Source organism: Opisthocomus hoazin, chromosome 3, assembly GCF_030867145.1.
Source record: "Opisthocomus hoazin isolate bOpiHoa1 chromosome 3, bOpiHoa1.hap1, whole genome shotgun sequence".
NCBI classification, from domain to species: domain Eukaryota; kingdom Metazoa; phylum Chordata; class Aves; order Opisthocomiformes; family Opisthocomidae; genus Opisthocomus; species Opisthocomus hoazin.
This window is the reverse complement of record NC_134416.1, coordinates 30,426,484-30,444,614: the sequence shown is the minus strand read 5'-3', so window position 1 is coordinate 30,444,614 and position 18,131 is coordinate 30,426,484. Positions and strand designations below refer to the sequence as shown.

Here is an 18,131-nt window from a genome sequence, read left to right as displayed (position 1 = left end):
CGGGGTCCCGGTTCAGCCCCTCGGGAGCTGCCGATCCTTCCCGCCCCGTGACCGCTTCGGCCGGGGCTGGCAGCCCCAGGCGGAGCTGAGGCGGGGCACTCGGGCCTGGAGGGCAGAGCGCGGGCGTGGGGGGGCCCCAGGTGAGGCCTGAGGAGTATCCCCACCCCCACCCCGACAGCCGTGTCCCTCTGTCCGACCCTTTTAGCACTGATAACCCTAACCAAAGGCACTGCGTGCGGAACAGCACATACTGCAGGGATTCATCTCTTAACTGAAAGCAACTCCTGGATAAAAAGAAGAAATAAACTTACTAGAACTTTAGGTAAAAAGAAAAAAAACGGCTGGAGTTTGAGGGTCATTCGGCAGGTTACCAGAGGCTTGCTGCCCTGTCAGGCTGAGTGTTCTGGCAGGGAGCAGCAGAGGACAGGCCCCGAATTCTTCATTCAAAAGTAGACAGTACAGACCCACTGATAGGTTTGTTGTCTTTCACACCAAGTTTTGTGACTGTGTAGATTCGGCAGTGTGGTCTCCTCAGAATTTGCAGTTTTTCTGAATCCGTAGGTTCTTCCAGCAACCGTGCTACTCCCGCACCCCCTTACCCCGCCATTCTTACGGCCAGTTATGACCGTGCAGAGTTCTCTGCCTCGTTACCCAGGCTGTGCAGAAGAGTTACGTGGTTTAACGCTCAGAGGCCTTTCCTGAGCTCCACGGACAGCGCTGGATTTGAAAAGAGGCGCCATGGTCTTTCCAGCAAACCTCGCCTGACCCCAGCCAGTGAGGCGGGAGGTGCTGGGGGCACGTGGCGGGGCCCCTGGGGTGAGCTGCCAACGCCGGCAGCACAACGTCGCCCCAGACCTGGCCGCGCGTCACCCACCTCGCCGCGGGCACCTTGCCACCGCTGCTTTCCTCGTGTTTCTCAAACGACCCCTTTCCCCCCAGAAAACACCCTCCAAGAACTGGCAAGACCGCTCGAGAGCAGCCGTGCTGAGGGTACAGAGGGCAGCTCGATTCCTGCTTTTAGATCCCACAAGGCAGAAGAGCGGGGCGCAGGCCGTCCCTCGCGGCTGGAACTCGGGGCCCCGGGGCTGGCGGGGCCCCGAGTTTGCGCTGCAGCGATGGCCTCCCTGCCTTCCCCGCTCCGGCGGGAGCAGCGGCGGCACCGCGGGGAGGCCGGCGGCCGGACCGCCTCCGCCCCGGGGCGGGCGCTGGGCCCGGGCCCGGAGCAGGCGCACAGCCCGGCGCCCGCTACCCGCGGTCCCTCTGCGGGGAAAGATGGCGGCGGCGGCGCTGCTGGGGCGGCGTGGGGTGCGCTGCGGTGCCGCGGCCCGCTTCTCCGGCACCGGGCGGGTAAGACGCCGCCGCCTGCGGTGGGGCCGAAGGCTGTCGGCCGGCCCCTCGGGGGTGACCCGCCGCCTCCTGCCCCGCTCCGCCGGGGCTGCCCGGGCGCCCTTGTCCCGTCGGAGGACGCGGTGGGTCTCGGCGGACGGTGGCGGCCGCATCACGGGCTGCCCCCGGCAGCCGCGGGGAACGCCCTCCCGCCGCCGCCGAGGCGGTGTGGAGTGGCGGCCCAGGCTGCGGGGGAAGGGGAAGCCGCCAGGAAATCCCCCGAGAGAAGGGGCACCCCCCGGTTCCCCGCAGCGCCCGCCGCGGGGCCCTGGCAGCGGTGCGGGCCGTGCTCCCTGGGCCGTGGCCCCTGCGTTGCGGTAGCGGCTGCGCAGGCCCTGGCGTCGGCCTGCCGTCCCGCCGGCGAAGCTAGGCAGCACGGTCTGGGTGAGGCGGTGGGGTGCTGCCGTGACACGGCTGGTGGGGAGGGTGCTGCTGGAGGCCATGCCTGGTGAGGTCGGCCCAGGCACGGCGCTCCTTGCCAGCGGCTGCCTGTGTGCTGCCAGGAGGCCTTCTGCGGTGATTCCATGATCCCTTTCCACCCGCTCGATGGAGGTCGTTTTTTTGGCCTGTTCGTGTTTTGTTTGGTTGTTTTTAAATGCTGTGTGCTGGCTCCTTTATGTCTGTCTTTACACTTGAGGTTTAATTTAAAACCTTGGCCTTAATGATTAAATGAGTGAATCCTGGCACAGAAGCACCTTGTGCGAGCTAGTAACAACGCGACAGCAGTCTTGTGAAGAGATTGCTGAATTATACCAACACTGTCAGCTGCGTAATATCATTACAGTACTTGATTAGTCCTGGTGCAGGGTGTCTGTAGTGGTGAGCAAGAGAATCACAGAATCGGTTGGAAAAGACCTCTAAGGTCATCAAGTCCAACCGTCAACCCAACACTACCACGCCTGCTAAACCATGTCCTGAAGTGCCACATCTACACGTTCTTTGAACACCACCAGGGATGGGGACTCCACCACTTCCCTGAAGAGGAGCAGGCTGTGTCCGTCACTTAACAGAGCACCTGATCAGGGAGGCTCACTGCTGCGTCAGGATTATCTCCAGCTGTCTCCTTATACTGGAGGAAAAGGGAGTCCAAATGCTGTCTTGATTTGCAGTCTCTGCCACCAGCTGGAGTTCTCCAGAGGGAGCCCTTCTCTCTCCTTGCATACCTAAAAGAGAGACAAGTTGAGTAGGGGGTTACTAAGAAAGACCAAAAAGAGAGTATTCACACACTCCTTTCCTGGAGGTTTAATAGTATTCTGGTACTCTGTGAAAATATGCAAATTTTATTTTAATTGGGAGAATTAAAAAACAATCATCGGTATTTTACAGACATTTGCTGGCAGAGCTGATCTCTAGAATTTTGGTTTTTTTTCAGAAAAATGTTGTGACATTCTTTGTATTTTCCATTTGACGTGCTTGTATTCCTTAGAACCACCTTTGATTTATTTTTTTCTTTGTGAGAAACCGTAGTGGAAGAGTCCAAGGTCCAGAAAGAATCCCTAAAGTACACATTTAACACAAATACCGTAGGACTTGGCACATTGCTTCACTTTTGTGATAAGCTCAAACTGAAGCTAGAGTTTACTTTCTTAGTTTTCTTCTAAATAGTGCCCACAACTTTTCTTCGCTCTTAGTTTTTGTGTCATCATTTCTTTGGAACATGAGCTCCATTAAATAGGCAGTGTAATTCCATAATTATTCGTTCTGTTTTCGGCTATGTTACTCATATGCAAGTATATTATCACACAGCAAGATTCACGTGCACGCTTTCTCAGGCCAGCTGTAACCTCTGTGAAACACCCAGCCCTGTGGGTTATAGCTGTGGCGTGTGCAGATTATTCAGGTACCAGTAAAACTGTTGTCTCTTAATTTTAGTGATGAAAAGGTTAATAAACAGAACACTAAGTTGTAATATTTTTATTATTTTAAAATAACCTTTCTTCTTCGTATCAACCTATTGAACAATTGCATGGTTTTATTAACACCGTACACGGGTAACCATTCAGTCTTCTTTCCTAAAACTTTTGTACTCAAATACATTAAAGACTCAAGTACAAATTAATATTAGAGGAAAATAAATATAACTTACCTTCTTCTAATTTTTTGCACATCAAAATAGAAGTAGTCCAGTTTTGTCATACATAGAAGTGTTTGCATTTGCAGCTGATAAACAAACCCTGCACAGTTTTGTCTAGGAGATGGCATTGGTTTGTTTAGCAGCTCCAGTAACAACTGGGACAGGTCTCGTGGAGTTTGATTCTGCCCCCTGCATTCATTGACTGCAGTAGTAAAGGATCAAAGCCTTGGAGCTACTACTGAAGTTTTTGAGTTTGTAAATATGTACACATGTAATCTCAAAATCACGTGCATTGCTTAGGGCTAAACTTCTTATGCATAAAGTACAGTACCTGTGTGAATCGGAAACCAAAGTCCTGCTGGCAGTCTGTAATTAGTCATGGTTTTCCACACACTTTAGTAAAAGTGACAGACATAAGAATAACTCACTTTCAAAGTAACAAAAATCTTGATTAAATTATGTTTTTCAGTAGTTCCCTGGTTGGAGTGGAATGTCTGAAAATAGGTCAGGTGCTTTTCTAGTCTAGTATTAGTATTTGTGTGAAGGTCTGTGTCTTTTAGCATAATACAACCTAATCATTCTTATATTGCATTTATAAGAAGGCAGTTATTGTTGTTACCTCCACTGTCATAAGAAAATCTAATCTTGCATAACAGTCCTGTATACAGAAATGAGAAAAAAAACAACTGTCCTCTTGTTTTCTTTCAGTTTTTCAGCCGTGGGCCAAATGTGCTGCATCAAGACAGCAGTGCACCGCAAGCTGCATTCTTTGCACCTCTTCAGAAAGTGATGTTGCCACCAAATAGCTTTCAAGGGAAGGTGGCGTTTATAACTGGTGGAGGCACTGGGATTGGCAAAGGGATGACCACAACTCTGTCCAGTTTAGGTGCCAAGTGTGTTATAGCAAGCCGGTAAATATTAATGAAGACATTGTCGAGTTTTCATTTACTGCTGAAAGTGGAATAGATTTGTTTTCTTCTTCATAAAATGGATAAATTCGTTCTATTTACTCTGCTTCAGTACACTTTAAATTATATTGTCATATTGTAAATACCAGAAACTTCTGGATCCGTCTACCCGTGTCTAGTGGTGTAACCAGCAGGAAGAAGGAAAAAACTAAATGCATTTCCATGAAATGCGGCAGCGACATAAACCACCCAGAATATTAGACATAAATTCAACTAAAGCCTAAAAGAGAACATGAATTTGAAATAGCCATTATTGAACATTTTAAATGTATTATTGCAGGTGTTCTTGGTACAGATTTGAATTGCAGTAAAGAATTAAAGCCATTCATCTTCATTCTTACGACCTTAAAACCAGCCCTGATTTTCTCTTAACAAAGGTGACTTTTATACAGTTCTCTTAGGTATCACTACAGTAAACACTAGAAAAACAATTAATTTTTAATCAAAATAAACAGAAGTGTTGTGACATTCATCCAAATAGTGGCTTAGATGTTTAGTTTTAAATCTGAATGAGTGTCCCTTCTGAAATACCAGTAGAGTAGTAGCGAACACTAAGTTTGTTATGGTTATGTACTCAGAAAGAGAATATTTTTTCTAGCTTCACATGTTTAATTAGCTTCAGATAGTCTGTTATTGTAGTCTTCTGAGTTGCTTTGAAGTGGCAGTAACCAGAAATTACTTATGTTTAAATAGTTTTCTTTCAGAAAGTTAGTGACTAAATACAGTTTTTATCTTAAAGCTCAATTTTCATGAAAGTCAGCAACACACATGTGCACACAGACATTAAATGATATTTAAAGGTTTAGCTTATATTTGCTCAGAAAAAAATCACCTGATTTTATTAATCTGAATTGTAGTTGCATTTAATTGAAATTTAGTAAGATTTGATATTGATTTCTAGGAAGCTTGATGTTTTGAAAGAAACAGCAGAAGAAATTTCATCCAAAACAGGGAATAAGGTAAATTTTTACAGATTTGTGAATATGTTAGTTCACGTGCTTTAAATGGTTGTAGGATTTTTATTAATTTATGTGCTTCTGTAGGCTTGTTTAGTTTCTGAGTGGTATGATTTTGAAGTCTTACAGATGCCTTTCCATTATTATATAGGTTCATGCCGTCCAGTGTGATGTGAGAGATCCAGTTTCAGTTAAGAATACTGTTGCTGAAATAATCCAAGTGGCAGGACACCCTGATGTAAGTGTTCTAGTGAAAGGAAAGAGCTTCAGTCTTCATTGCTGAGAGTACTCTGCATAGTAGGTATGAAGAAAATGACTATGATGGAAAGCTCATGGAATCTAAAGCGACACTAGACAAAAAGTGGCTGTACTTCAACATAAAGCTAACATTCAGTTAGACTAGTTACTCCGTTCTTGTGGTTCTTAAAATACTTAGCGGCCAGATCGACAAAACGTTGTTGTCCTTACTCTGAGAACTAACAGTTTCTTTGTAAAGGGTGGGACAGTTATGGTGGAATTCTTTGGATTAAATGAACAGAAAATTGGCCTTAAATCCTCCTAAAAAGGCGATTTACACCTGTTGTACGGAATTACACCTGTTGCTTATTAACAGAATGTCTCAGGCATGGAAGTAATAGTAAACGTCTTCTGTGGTCCTTGCTTAGCTTATAAAATACACAACCTTCCAACTTCAAAACTAAGTTATCATAAAATCAAAGAAAAAATCTTCAGTCAAGCCAAGCACGTTTTTTAACAGTTTGGCACAAAACACAGAGCCTTGAAAATTGGGCTGTTGCTTTGAGAAGGGTGGACTGTTGGAGTCTGAACAATGACAGGCACCAAATTCTGATTTGATTGTGAGAGAAACAGCTCGGATTCTGCTAGCTGGTAGAGAATGTGATGAGAATGTTAGCACTGATGTAAAGGATAGTCAGATTTAGAGCTGTTTGCTGTAGTTGTAAAGCTCGTACATGCATTGTAGACACTTTGTGTTCACCAATAGCTTCCTATAGACGTGGAAGAGAACCTGCTGAATTCTAAATGCTGTAAGAATTGGAGAAACCATTTTTCACAGCTGTATGCTGTAACAGTCCGACAGAATAAATCAGCTTACTGCCCTGATTTGTAGACGAGATACTCTGATCTTATTTTGACTACTAGTTACTGCAGGTTTTGGCCAAAGCGTATCACAATCTCCACGTTTTAAGTGTGTGTGGAGAGGGAGGAGACTCTTTCCTATGTGCTACCTTTTTAGTACACCAGTAGTTTTCTCAATAAATACTTCCCATGACTTGTTCTTTACAAGCATATTGTTTCTCTTTAATTTCACGTATTCTGTGTGTTTAAAAGAGACTGCAAAGTAAATTGAATAAGAAGTTCATTCTGCCTTTGTTTTGTTTATTGCATCTCCAAGACTGCTACTCCCTGTTAGAAAATAATGATTCTTTTGTCATATGGATTGTTTTGTCAGTCATACATGTCTATATATGTCAAAGATCGTATCATGCAGTTCTTAGTTCACTAGTTTTATTATTGTCTCTTCACTGTATTTATTCAGTGATTCAAGTAACCTCCTCAGTATCTTGAAGTGTTTACATTTTTTTTTTCTTTCAAACTGTAGGGAGGTCTTTAAATTGTATTTACTATCTAGATGTATAATTTATGGCTGTTGTATTTGATCTGTTTTATATTCATGCAGTATGTGCTGTGGTCTGTATTGTTGATGAAAATTCTAATGTGTTAATTTACCCAAGAAGTTCTTTAGGACAGACTTTGTTTCATGTGCAAACCTAGATGAACCTAAGTGCCATTCCATAGGTAATACACCATTTTATTGCTTCAGCACATTGTATTATTATTAAATACACAACATCTAGCCATGTGAGTTTTGGTTTGAAAACTGCTTATCTGATGCCTAGTCCCCTTAAAAAGTTATATCTAACTGCTCAAAGGGGTAAGCAGATGATATACTTAAAATATCCTCTGCCTGATTATTGTTTGTAGAGAGGCAGCAAGTGATAGATATATGTCTGTTCCAAAAAAAGTTTTGTTCTAGTGGCTTGCAGTTCACTAATAATATTCTCATTGTTGAGACCGACGAGACTTCCTGTTGTGCAACAGTCTTTAGTCATCAGGTTACCTGAACTTCTTTTGCTTTTATTCCCACGCATCCATTATGTTAAATATGTGTGACCTTGGAACTTGGTAGGGACAAATTTTTCTGTTACGTTACACTTGAGACACGATGTAAAACAGCGACTTAAGTTGCCCTCTACGTTTACAGTTCCTCAGTACTAGACTAGTAACTTACAGAGTTTGGAAGCGCAGCCTGTTTTCTGTTACTGATAGGTGTCTGTGCTGGAGGTGTGAAAATTCCTGATGGATTATTTTCTCTCTCCAATGAATCTCATTTGATGAGGGCATTTTTACTTTTCCACCTGGAAACACTCAGATGTTCTGTGTAAATTCTTTGCTTTTATCTCAGGAAGAGTTATTTTTAGTTAACTCTTAGGCTTTTCTTGTTGTGTTTTAGGTTGTGATAAACAACGCAGCTGGAAACTTTATTTCCCCTTCTGAACGACTTTCTGCTAATGCTTGGAAAACAATAACTGATATTGTGCTTAATGGTACTGCTTTTGTAACTCTGGAAGTCGGAAAGGAACTCATTAAAGTACAAAAAGGTATCTTAAATTTAAGCTAAATGGTAACTAAGCATTGTGACATAATGGTATTATTTGCTTTCTTTGCCGTCCTACTATAGCTGGTTTTGAGAGTTTGAAAAGAAATGCAAGTTTTAACACTGCATCTTTTCTAGAAAGAAACTTCATGCTGAGTAAAAGCTATGCTTAAATATCACAACAGTAGAACTTGCTAGCCATTACTTCATTGTAGAATCTGCCCTTACAATTGGACCCAGAGGCCATGAGGTCGAATACAAAAATCTGATTGCAGAGTTTGTACTAGTTGTAAAACATTTGTAAAATTCAGAAAGTAAGGCTTTAAAACGTATGCTGTTATTTCTCTTGAGTCTTCTATACACCTGTGTTGGTTTCGTTAAGCGACTGAACATGTGGCATTTATTTAAATGAACACCAGGTCAGGATATCACTTTGAATTTTCCTCCTACAGTTAAATAAATAAAATTCACAGCTGTGGTATTTGACTAATAGAACTAGAGAATATTACCTTTGAGATAGTTTGTAAAACAAATTCGAAATTGAAACCAGTATTAGGCTTTACTTTCCTGGGTATAATTTTTAGTTCTAGACTACCTAGGAGTTTAATCCAATGTTTTGGCTTTACCTTAAAAATATTATAGTTCTTTGATACACTGTATAACCAAAGATTTACTTCACTAGATTATTGTCTTTAAAGGAAGGATAATGTATGCTCTTCTATGTTTGTCATAGATTCTATACAAAGAACTGCTTTCATTTTATGTTATCTTCTAGTTACAAATTGAAAAACATTGAGCTTATTTTTTGTACAGAATGATACCATCTCAAGTAGCATTTAAAAGCAGTGAGGTATGTTGATTTGCCACGTGCTTGAACTTCTGAATCCTGTTTTCTAGGTACAGCTATTGTTTTGAAATAATCCGTTTGTGTTTGCATTGTATTTCTGTGACTCCTTAATTGAATTTCTTTGAAACTCCTCTACAAAAAGTATGCAATGGCTTTATACTTTTTAATAACAATAGAGAGTTAGTGTTGTTTTAGTAAGTCTGTAACAGTTTTGGTCTGTTGTATTTCCCACATATATTTTAGCAGCACATGATCATTTCCACCCTTCTAGTACTAATACTCCCATCTCAATAACCCATCCCCAACTCTGACTTACTGTATCCCTATGGCAAACTATTGTAATAGTTTGCTTTATGGCCTTCCAGATGCATGCAGTATCTAGTTATAGTAATGTGAAATACGACTTTAAAAATATCTTTGTCTCCGCTGCTGTTGAACAAAAACTTTCCTTGTTTCCACCCTCAAATTCGTCAAAATCCAGAAGTTCTTCAGCTTCATGTTGTCTCTCTTCCTTTTACTTCTAAGCTTCCAAAGCACGAGCATTTCTTTTGCTATTACTTGCGTGCCTTCTTTCTAGGGGATTCTGTCTGTGTGTAAGTCTTTGTGTTCAAGGCTTCCTTGAAGACATGCTGTTGCCAGTAGATCAAGTGTACCTGTTTGTTGTCTCGTTCTCCACCTTCATTTTTTTTTACTTGCTTGTTTTTTTAAGTTTGGGCAGAGTTTAGTTTCTGAAATGATGGAGATGCTACCTGATGCAAATATTTTAGAACAGTCTGTGAGGATTCTATGCATCTGACAGGTACTAGAACACTGGCATATCCTTAAGGTTTCCAGCGTGACCTACATTAAAGCTAATTTAGTAAATAATAAAAGTGCTCTGCTTTTAAACTTTCAAGTATGAACTGGTATCTAAAAGGGACTTGTAATCTACTAGTGCATTACTTATTTACGCACTAAAATTTTTCAAAGTGGAAGGAGTTGGTTAGATATTGTCCATTTTATGAATGTAGGCTTTAAAAATAAAAACTGTGTGTGAACTGAAGTGTATTTTAAACTTCAGAGCTGTAAATTTATCAGTCATTCTTGCTTCTGTGTTAGATTCACCCAACTCACCTCTATTTAAACTATGTTTCAAAAATTCTGCAGTTTCATTCTTCAAAATGTGTAATTAACAATCAATTCTAGGTAACTTCAGAGTTGTTCTGGGTTCTTTTTGTCTGTAATAATTTTTCTTTTCAAAGTGTCTCACTGCAGCCTGTTTTGTAAATGGGGTCTGTGGTTTCTGGGTATCTGCTGGCATCTCTTGTCAGTGCTTCCTTATGGTTCCCTTTAGTTTCTCTTGTGTAACATTACAGTAGTTTTTTAACTGAGTCTATTTCATCATCACATACATTCTTGCAGTAACCTATATTGTTTTAGAAATATCCCTTGGGTAGCCATTCTTATGAAATTGTTTTTAAAACACAGTAAGTAGCACAGTTAGTTACTGTGGTGTAAGTAGTGAACTGTCGTCTCTTCTCCTCCATTTCCCAGTTACAGCAAGTTCATGCTAGTCATAGATTGGACAGTTAGAATTTGCAGGCTTCTATAAAAGAAAGATGAAATAAACAGTTGCAGTCTCCATTATTTTCCGTAATGCTTTTGCTAAGTCTGTTATATAAGAGAAAGTCATCCTTTTATAGTGCAGTTTTTTGTCATAATAATGGGAAAAAGTTATGCAGGTTAACTTTGTCATACGCTTTACTGCAAAAAAAGCTTCTGAAAATGTCTTTAAAAAACATTTTTCTGCATAAACTTTAACTCAAGCCCTAAATTGTGTCATTTTAAGATTATGCCAAACCTAATTGTTAATGCGGATGTTTAGGGTTTTTTAATTTCAGCCGGGAATTGATGAAATTAGGGCAGTTTACCTGGTTAGTGACTACTAGGCTAGTGCAGCTTCTTAAAAGATACTGTAAGATCTTAGATCTTCGCTCCAGTTAGACTGATTTGCACATGTAAATTCATTGTCAGTCTGAGGGTTTAGACCTTTGAAGGCTAATCATTACCTATTTACACTTACATGGAACAACTCTTAACATTCATGGAACAGAGGGAACTGATATCTTTTTACAACCCAGAGTGAAATGGCATCCCTAAAACCTGAGCTGCAAATTTCTGTGCCACTGAAGTCACTTTTTACCTTAAGTTCAGAGTTTGATCTTCATGCATTGTTTGTTTATTTGGTGTGATTGTTTTTTAAATGTTTTTGCAACTTCCAGGAGCAGCATTCCTGGCTATTACAACAATTTATGCAGAGAGTGGTTCAGGATTTGTATTGCCGAGCGCCTCTGCCAAAGCTGGTGTAGAAGCAATGAGCAAGTGAGTAATGCAGCAAAATGCATGTTCTGCTTTTCACGTCCTTGAGATAGAGTAATTGGTATATAAAAATGGAGCTACTTGGTATAGTCCTCCTATTGCATTTTATTGTAGGAGAACTTTCCAGCCTCCAGTATCCTAGCAAGAAAATAGTATGCTGACAGCTTCTTACAGAATGAAGTATTAACTGCTATTATTGTGATGATTTTTATCATAAGGACAAGTGGAATAGCAAGTCTAAAGTTTAAATTACAGTTTCAATGATCAGATTCTGTTGCATTCTCACAGGCGAACCAGCACTTAAATACAGTTACTAGGGGAAGTCTTTGAGGTCTGTGATGCCTTCCACTTTCTTTTGTCTCAGGAAAAGATGTGCTTGGATTTGGGTGGAGTATACTGTTGCTTCACCTACCTAGTTTCATAAAGAAATGTGTTTCCTATCACTGTTTTAAATTAAGGTCTGCAGTTACACTTCATTCAGAACATTATCATGTGAAGTATCCATGTTAGCTAACAAAAGGATTTCTATCATTATTGACTACAGGGCAGTCCTTCATAGCAGATCCTCCTCTGCACTTTAGCAGAAGGAATTGAATAGTTTGTCAGCCTTTTAGGAACTAGAATTTTTCATCCAGAAAAAAATGAGGGGATGAGTGATGGTGTTGATTTCTGTTCTGTAGAGCTGTAGCTGAAGTGTGTAGTTTTCAAAGACTTTATGACCCACCTAATTCATTCACCGTAGTAGATGATCTATCTGAAGTACTGCTTATCCAGAGAAAATGTTGCCATAAAGCAAAATTATTCTGCTGGTCCCATTTTGGAATGTTTTGTATTATTTCAAAACATCTAATGTGAGAGCTGTGTTGAAAATGTTACAAATGTGGGATAGTCTAAATTACCAGAGAAAGATGGTGGCCTAACAGTTGTTTGTCAAGGAGTTCAGGTGCCAAAATCATCTGTATGATTTGCGAGGGAGAATGAATTGCTCCTTAATGTTGCTCTATCTATGATGCACCTATTAAATCAATATTCCTCTGCTTGTGAATGTGATTTTTTTTTCTCTGAAATCTTTTTGTTAAGAAAAAAAAAACAAACCCTTAAGTAGAAATGCCTGTTTTGGGAAAATTCTCATATTTACACATTTGATTCAGTTTTAATTTTTTTTTTTTTCTGAATAGCATTATTAAAATACTGTGTTTAAAACATTGATGCATTCTGTTAATGAATTTTTAGGTCTCTAGCAGCTGAATGGAGTAAATATGGCATGAGATTCAATGTGATTCAACCAGGTCCAATAAAAACAAAGGTACATAGCATGAAGTGAAAAACAGCCTTGAATATGCTTTGTGGTACAGGCTTAACTTTAGGATGGTCCAACCTTTCTATGACTGTTAAATTCAAGTATGATTCCGTTGGTAATCAAGACTGTGCTGGAATATTGAACACACTATATCTCAACAATTCTTTTGTAAAATAGAATTTGTTGAACTTCTGAAACCTGCCAGTGCCCCTTCTACTACACTAATATAAATGGAACCTTTTTTTGGTGTTTCAAAGAATGGTGTATCTGAATATTTAATGTTGATTCTTGTCAAGCGAAGTGAATTCTTACACTTGGTGGAGTAAAATTGCCTATTTCTCCTTCTAATTTTTAAGCAAAATATCTCATCAATTCCAAAATTTCAGAATCTCTTTTAGGTATATGAGAACAGAATCTCACTAGTTCTGGTGAAAATCACAAAACTAGAAAGAGAAAAACTTAAGTCAGTAAGGAAATGTGAAGCTTTGGTATGAATGAAAAGGAGGACTGGAGGGTTTGAAAGAGGTAATCCAGACCAGCTGGAACAGGAAGAGAAAAGAAAGCAGTCCTGCAAGAGGATACAGGAGTATCCATTTCATATTGAATCAAAATATTACAGTTATGAGCAGTAACAGCTAATAATGGTATTACTACTAAGCGTAAGATGTTTCACAGTTGGTTTTTCTGCTGGTTTGGGGGTAGGGGTGTAGGGTTGCTTCTTTTTTCCTTTTCTTTTTTGTAATTTTTTTCCTTTTTTTCCTCTTGTCAGTATTAAATGGTACACAGGACAACTGAGATTTACCTTTTTTTACTGTAGAGAAAGATAAGTGGCAGTATCAGCAGGGTTATAAGAATATCGAAACAACATTACAGGATCAGACCGCAAGTCCTTCAGGCCTTGTACCTGGTGGATTTTTAGGCAAGAATAGAAGAAAAACACTTAATGGCATTTCTTCTTTATGTCTCAAGCCTCTAGCAGTACTGTTAAGCTTATGAACTGGCATTTAAAAACTTAAATGGCGTGAGTACAGCCATGATTACATAAATTACAGTGTGCTTTAACTCTTGTAACTTCAGTAACTTAACATAAACGTCACTAATACATTTCTGATTTTGCCTGAGGAGGTTGTTTCCTTGTTGAAGGAGCAGGAAGAACAAAAAACCTCTGCTGTTTCCTATGCAATTCTAAGCTGTTCAAATACTAAAACTTCCAGTGATTTAGTTGAGTTCTAGCCATTGGTGCAATTTAACTGAACTTGATTTTTTTTTTCTTTTCTTGGCAGATTTACTTACTTTGTGTTGTGTATAATTTTTCTGTCACTTTCCTACTCCTCTCCCTGTTCTCCCCTGTCCATGCAGCAATTTCAAGTCTTGCTAATTTCCTCAAGTGTTTATCAAGGGTGTTAAGGAAACAAAGATTATTACCCCTTTTGTTTTTCATAGATAGACGGTGGATGACGTATTCCAAACATGCTCAGTTCCAGTGTATCACCCTCACCAGATGCATATCAGTGCAACAGGGATAAATTGTTTTCTGTTCCCTGCTTCTTTTTCATCCTGCTGATGAAGATGGTGTAGACCGTTTACTCTCACAAATGTGAACTTCCGTGTTGTTTATGCAGAATCAACTCTGTTGGATTTTAATTTCTGATATAGTTACAACTTTTTTTCCCCAAAAAAAATATTTCTCTTAATTCTCAGGGTGCTTTTAGCCGCCTTGACCCAACAGGCGCATTTGAGAAGGATATGATTGAGAGGATTCCCTGTGGCCGTGTGGGAACTGTAGAAGAAATTGCAAATCTTGCTGCCTATTTATGCAGTGACTATGCAAGCTGGGTTAATGGAGCAGTAAGTTCTAGTTGATGTTGTTTATACAATTAACCTGATGATGGTCTGAGTTTTGCTGAGACTTTTTAAAGTCCTGGTTTCAGAAATGAAACAAAAACTGTTACTTTGAAATTGTTTACAAGCATTATTACGCTTTTAATTGTAATGCACGGTAGTTAGTACCTTTAGAAGGAACTTTGAAAAGTGATTGAATTATGTTGTTTTGAGTGTGCTTTTTTCTGATATGAATTAATAAAAATTACTTTCACAGTTCATAACAAGGGAATGTACAGAAAACACTGCTTATGCTTTTTCTAGGTTATTAGAATGGATGGTGGAGAGTATGTTTCTATGGCAGGAGAATTCAATGATTTGAAGAAGGTATTAAATTTCCTTGCTTGCTATTTTACTTTCAAACAAAGACTTAGATGTGTAATTACTATTGGAGTTCCAATAAAATGCTCTTTTCTTTTACTAGGTTACCAAAGAGCAGTGGGATGTGATTGAAGCAATGATTAGAAAAACAAAAGGCTCTTGAAATACGTAACTGTATGGTGGAGATTTTTGGACATGAACCACTACTTTTTCATGGATATTTAGAAATAACCAATTGAGAAATAGCCTTTAAAATCTTTTGTATGCTGATTTCAATAAAATATTAAGAAATTCTCATATTTTGAGTATAGCATGTATATTTTTCCCATCTACAACCTAATCTGTTGCCAATAGTGAACAAGAGTTGTTCACTGAAATTTTATGGTTCTTTAGATTATGTCTTACATAGCCATGCCATGGTCTACAATTAGCTTTTTTAATATTTCAGAGGATTTTAAAAATTTTTCTGTTTCTCAGATATATATCAATATTGTAATTGCAATAGCATTTCAGGACTGTCATAACTGAATATAATTGTTAATCTGAGGAAAAAACTAAGAAATTATGACATAATCATCACAATTCAGTAAAAGTCCTAAACTTGCAAATAACAAAGTTTCCAGTTATCAGCAGGACTACATACACTGACAGAGGATGTAACTCCTGTGATTACTCACAAAATCTTGAAATATGTAAACATCTTGGTCTCATCTTTTGCTGACATTTTCAGTCTGTTAATTATCTTGTGCTGAACTTTAAAAATGGCATTTAAGGACTAGCAGTGCCTTGCTAAGGAGCTCACTCTTTGTCATGATTAAGTTAATGTTCTTGAGAAACTAAAAATCATTTGCTATTAACGTGTATGTGAATAGGGAAGTGTCTCCATAAATTATTTACTTAAGACTGGTAAAGGACATCAGTAAATGGGGATGGAAAACATTGAAAACTCATTGGTTGAGATTTACAGAAATCCCTAAGTTTCGTTTGCATTCACAGACTGGTAGTAAAGAAGCTTTAAGATGCATTACCTCTGAACCTAGTCAGTTTATCCATCCCAAATAAGCAGGTGATTAAAAAAGCCCCAAACAATACCAAACGAGCAATGTTCATTGCTGTCCCTCTTTTAGTTGTATTACATTTTTTCAGATTAGGGGTTGCCAGTTTTTTTTGTCCCTCGTGCCTCAAACAATGGATGGAATTCTTCAAAGAAACTAACAGGCTGTGCCCTTTACAGCCTGAAATCGATGCTCTTGGTTTTTTTTCCCTTGTTTAACCTGAGCTCCAGACCGTCCACACGTGCGAACATGGACATAGCTGTATGTGCTTTGAGATTGATACAGTGATCTCAGAGTCAGGAATATAGAAGCAATTCAAGGCTGTCTTCCCTCAGGTGCTGATCGTGGTCTTGTCAGTTTATCCACACTTCAGGCCATACTTATGCCAGCATCTGACTTTGAAATCATTTGGTTGCCTTAATATAAAGCTGAGGCAAGCTAATACGTGCTCTGCTGAAAGGGTGGGCTGTGTTAGTGCAGGCTTCCACACGCCAGCTTTCACATGAGAGTGGTGGTACTGGGGGCGACTGGGTAGCATCTGTGCCACTGATAATGAAATAAAGCAAATGTATCATAGCAGCCTTCAAGGTGTCTCTTGAACATAATGTAAAGCCTTCTTAGAGCATCTTGGGGTATGGTAGGTCTACTTTCAAGATCAAATTCTGACATGATATCCATGTCTTTTCCCAAAAAAGTGATTTAATGGAGACGTTAGGCCCATATATACCTGTTCGTTGTTGGTTGTCCTTTGCATATAATATTTTCTCTTCATGTGGAAGACAGCCGCATATAAGACTTTGACACGTGGAAAAAAAAGTGTTCCAGAAAAAAAAATTCAAAGATATGTTTGTCAGCTGTGGCATGATCAAGTATTTCTCTGCGGTATTTAGTAGAGTATCCTCTGGAGATGGGCTAGAAAGAAAAAGAAGTTCCCACTGGTCTTTTGCATCTGTGGGTGCGTACGACTTTTACTATAGGAAAGTTTGCCATGTGGTTGAAGTGCTGGACTGAGATTGAAGATAACCATGTTCGGTCTCCACCATCGCCACAGACTTTGTGTGACCTGAAGTTGTTTCTGTTGCATCTGAGCAGCAGGGCAGGCGCGCTTTGCAGCACTCCCTCAGGGTCTGGTCGTCCGAAGCAGGGAGACTGGCACATTCCTTGTAGCTCGCAAACCTTAGGTCCCAGCTGGGGCGCAGGTGGAAAAGGTCAAGAAGAGAGGCACATTCCCAGTCTCGATGTTAAGTTAGGATCAAGGCTATACCTGGCTTTGTGGGCTAGGAAGCACTGCTGGCTGCCACATGTTCTTAATCCATCTCTCTTCCCTGCATATAAAATAATAGTAACAATATTTTTTTTTCATCTTGCATAGTTTTTTAAATAATCCTGAGTACTATTTAATGTATTTTTAGACATGGAAAGCAGAGGCAGGTTTTTTGGTGGGGGTAGGGTGAGATGGCAAAGGAAGGGCAGAGGGGAAAAGGAGGATAAGCCTCGCTCAGCTACAATGATTCTTTTCCAAATATTTCGGCAATAGGTACCATGGTGCTTAGATGTAATGCCTACTGCCGTAGTAAATGCCAGAAATTCATAATGTGGCTTTCAACAGAGAGACCCACTATTCTTTGGCTCAACCACAGAATCACAGAATCACAGAATGTTCGGGTTTGGAAGGAACCTCTGTGGATCATGTAGTCCAACACCCTGCCGAAGCAGGGTCACCTACAGCAGGCTGCACAGAACCTTGTCCAGGCGGGTCTTTGAGTATCTCCAGAGAGGGAGACTCCACAACCTCCCTGGGCAGCCTGTTCCGCGGCTCCATCACCCTCAGAGTGCAGAAGTTCTTCCCCAGTCTTCCACCACTACAATACTGCCTTGCCTGCGCCTGCCCTTACTTTGACAAAGTAAACTTTTCAGAGCTCAGTTCAGAAACGTTTCTCTTCCCCAGTAAAAGGTACTGGGTTCCTGTGCAAAAGTACTTACAGGATTTCAAGTGCTTTCACAGTTTAAAATGAATACTGCTGCTTGGCCTATAATTAAAAAACAAAATGATCTTTATCTTCATTGTTTTACTCATTGGAGAGATTGAGGCCGACTTTGCATCTGAGAGAAACTCGCCTTAATTCGTAGTGAACCTTTCAGGGACTGAAGCTCTTCTCTGAAGCATCAGAACATGTCCTTTAAAGGTGGGGTTTTTTGCTTTATTTGATAAGCTCAAAATATTGAGGGGAGGCCTTTTAAAGCCTGTCTTATAAATAGATGCTGGGTATTTATTCAGTAATGGAACTTTTATCACTTGCGGAAACAG

At 40.2% G+C, this 18,131-nt stretch overlaps 1 protein-coding gene across 1 annotated transcript; it reads left to right on the top strand.

Annotated features, from left to right (window-relative positions):
* The first annotated feature begins 1,239 nt into the window (after window positions 1-1,239).
* Window positions 1,240-15,067, top strand: DECR1 (2,4-dienoyl-CoA reductase 1). The gene is made up of 10 exons (XM_075415889.1): window positions 1,240-1,347; window positions 4,169-4,371; window positions 5,330-5,387; window positions 5,536-5,622; window positions 7,918-8,065; window positions 11,170-11,269; window positions 12,500-12,572; window positions 14,268-14,414; window positions 14,712-14,774; window positions 14,872-15,067. The coding sequence occupies exons 1-10, from the start codon at window positions 1,273-1,275 to the stop codon at window positions 14,929-14,931; spliced, it is 1,014 nt and encodes a 337-aa protein (XP_075272004.1). The 5' UTR covers window positions 1,240-1,272; the 3' UTR covers window positions 14,932-15,067.
* Window positions 15,068-18,131: the final 3,064 nt, after the last annotated feature.

What these genes read in the sequence shown, in the direction of transcription:
- DECR1 (XM_075415889.1), top strand. Translation starts at nt 1,273, where the DNA reads ATGGCGGCGGCGGCGCTGCTGGGGCGGCGTGGGGTGCGCTGCGGTGCC. An exon ending in AAGTGTGTTATAGCAAGCCG is followed by an intron (nt 4,372 to 5,329) that starts GTAAATATTAAT and finishes ATTGATTTCTAG; the next exon opens with GAAGCTTGATGTTTTGAAAG. An exon ending in AATTCAATGATTTGAAGAAG is followed by an intron (nt 14,775 to 14,871) that starts GTATTAAATTTC and finishes TTCTTTTACTAG; the next exon opens with GTTACCAAAGAGCAGTGGGA.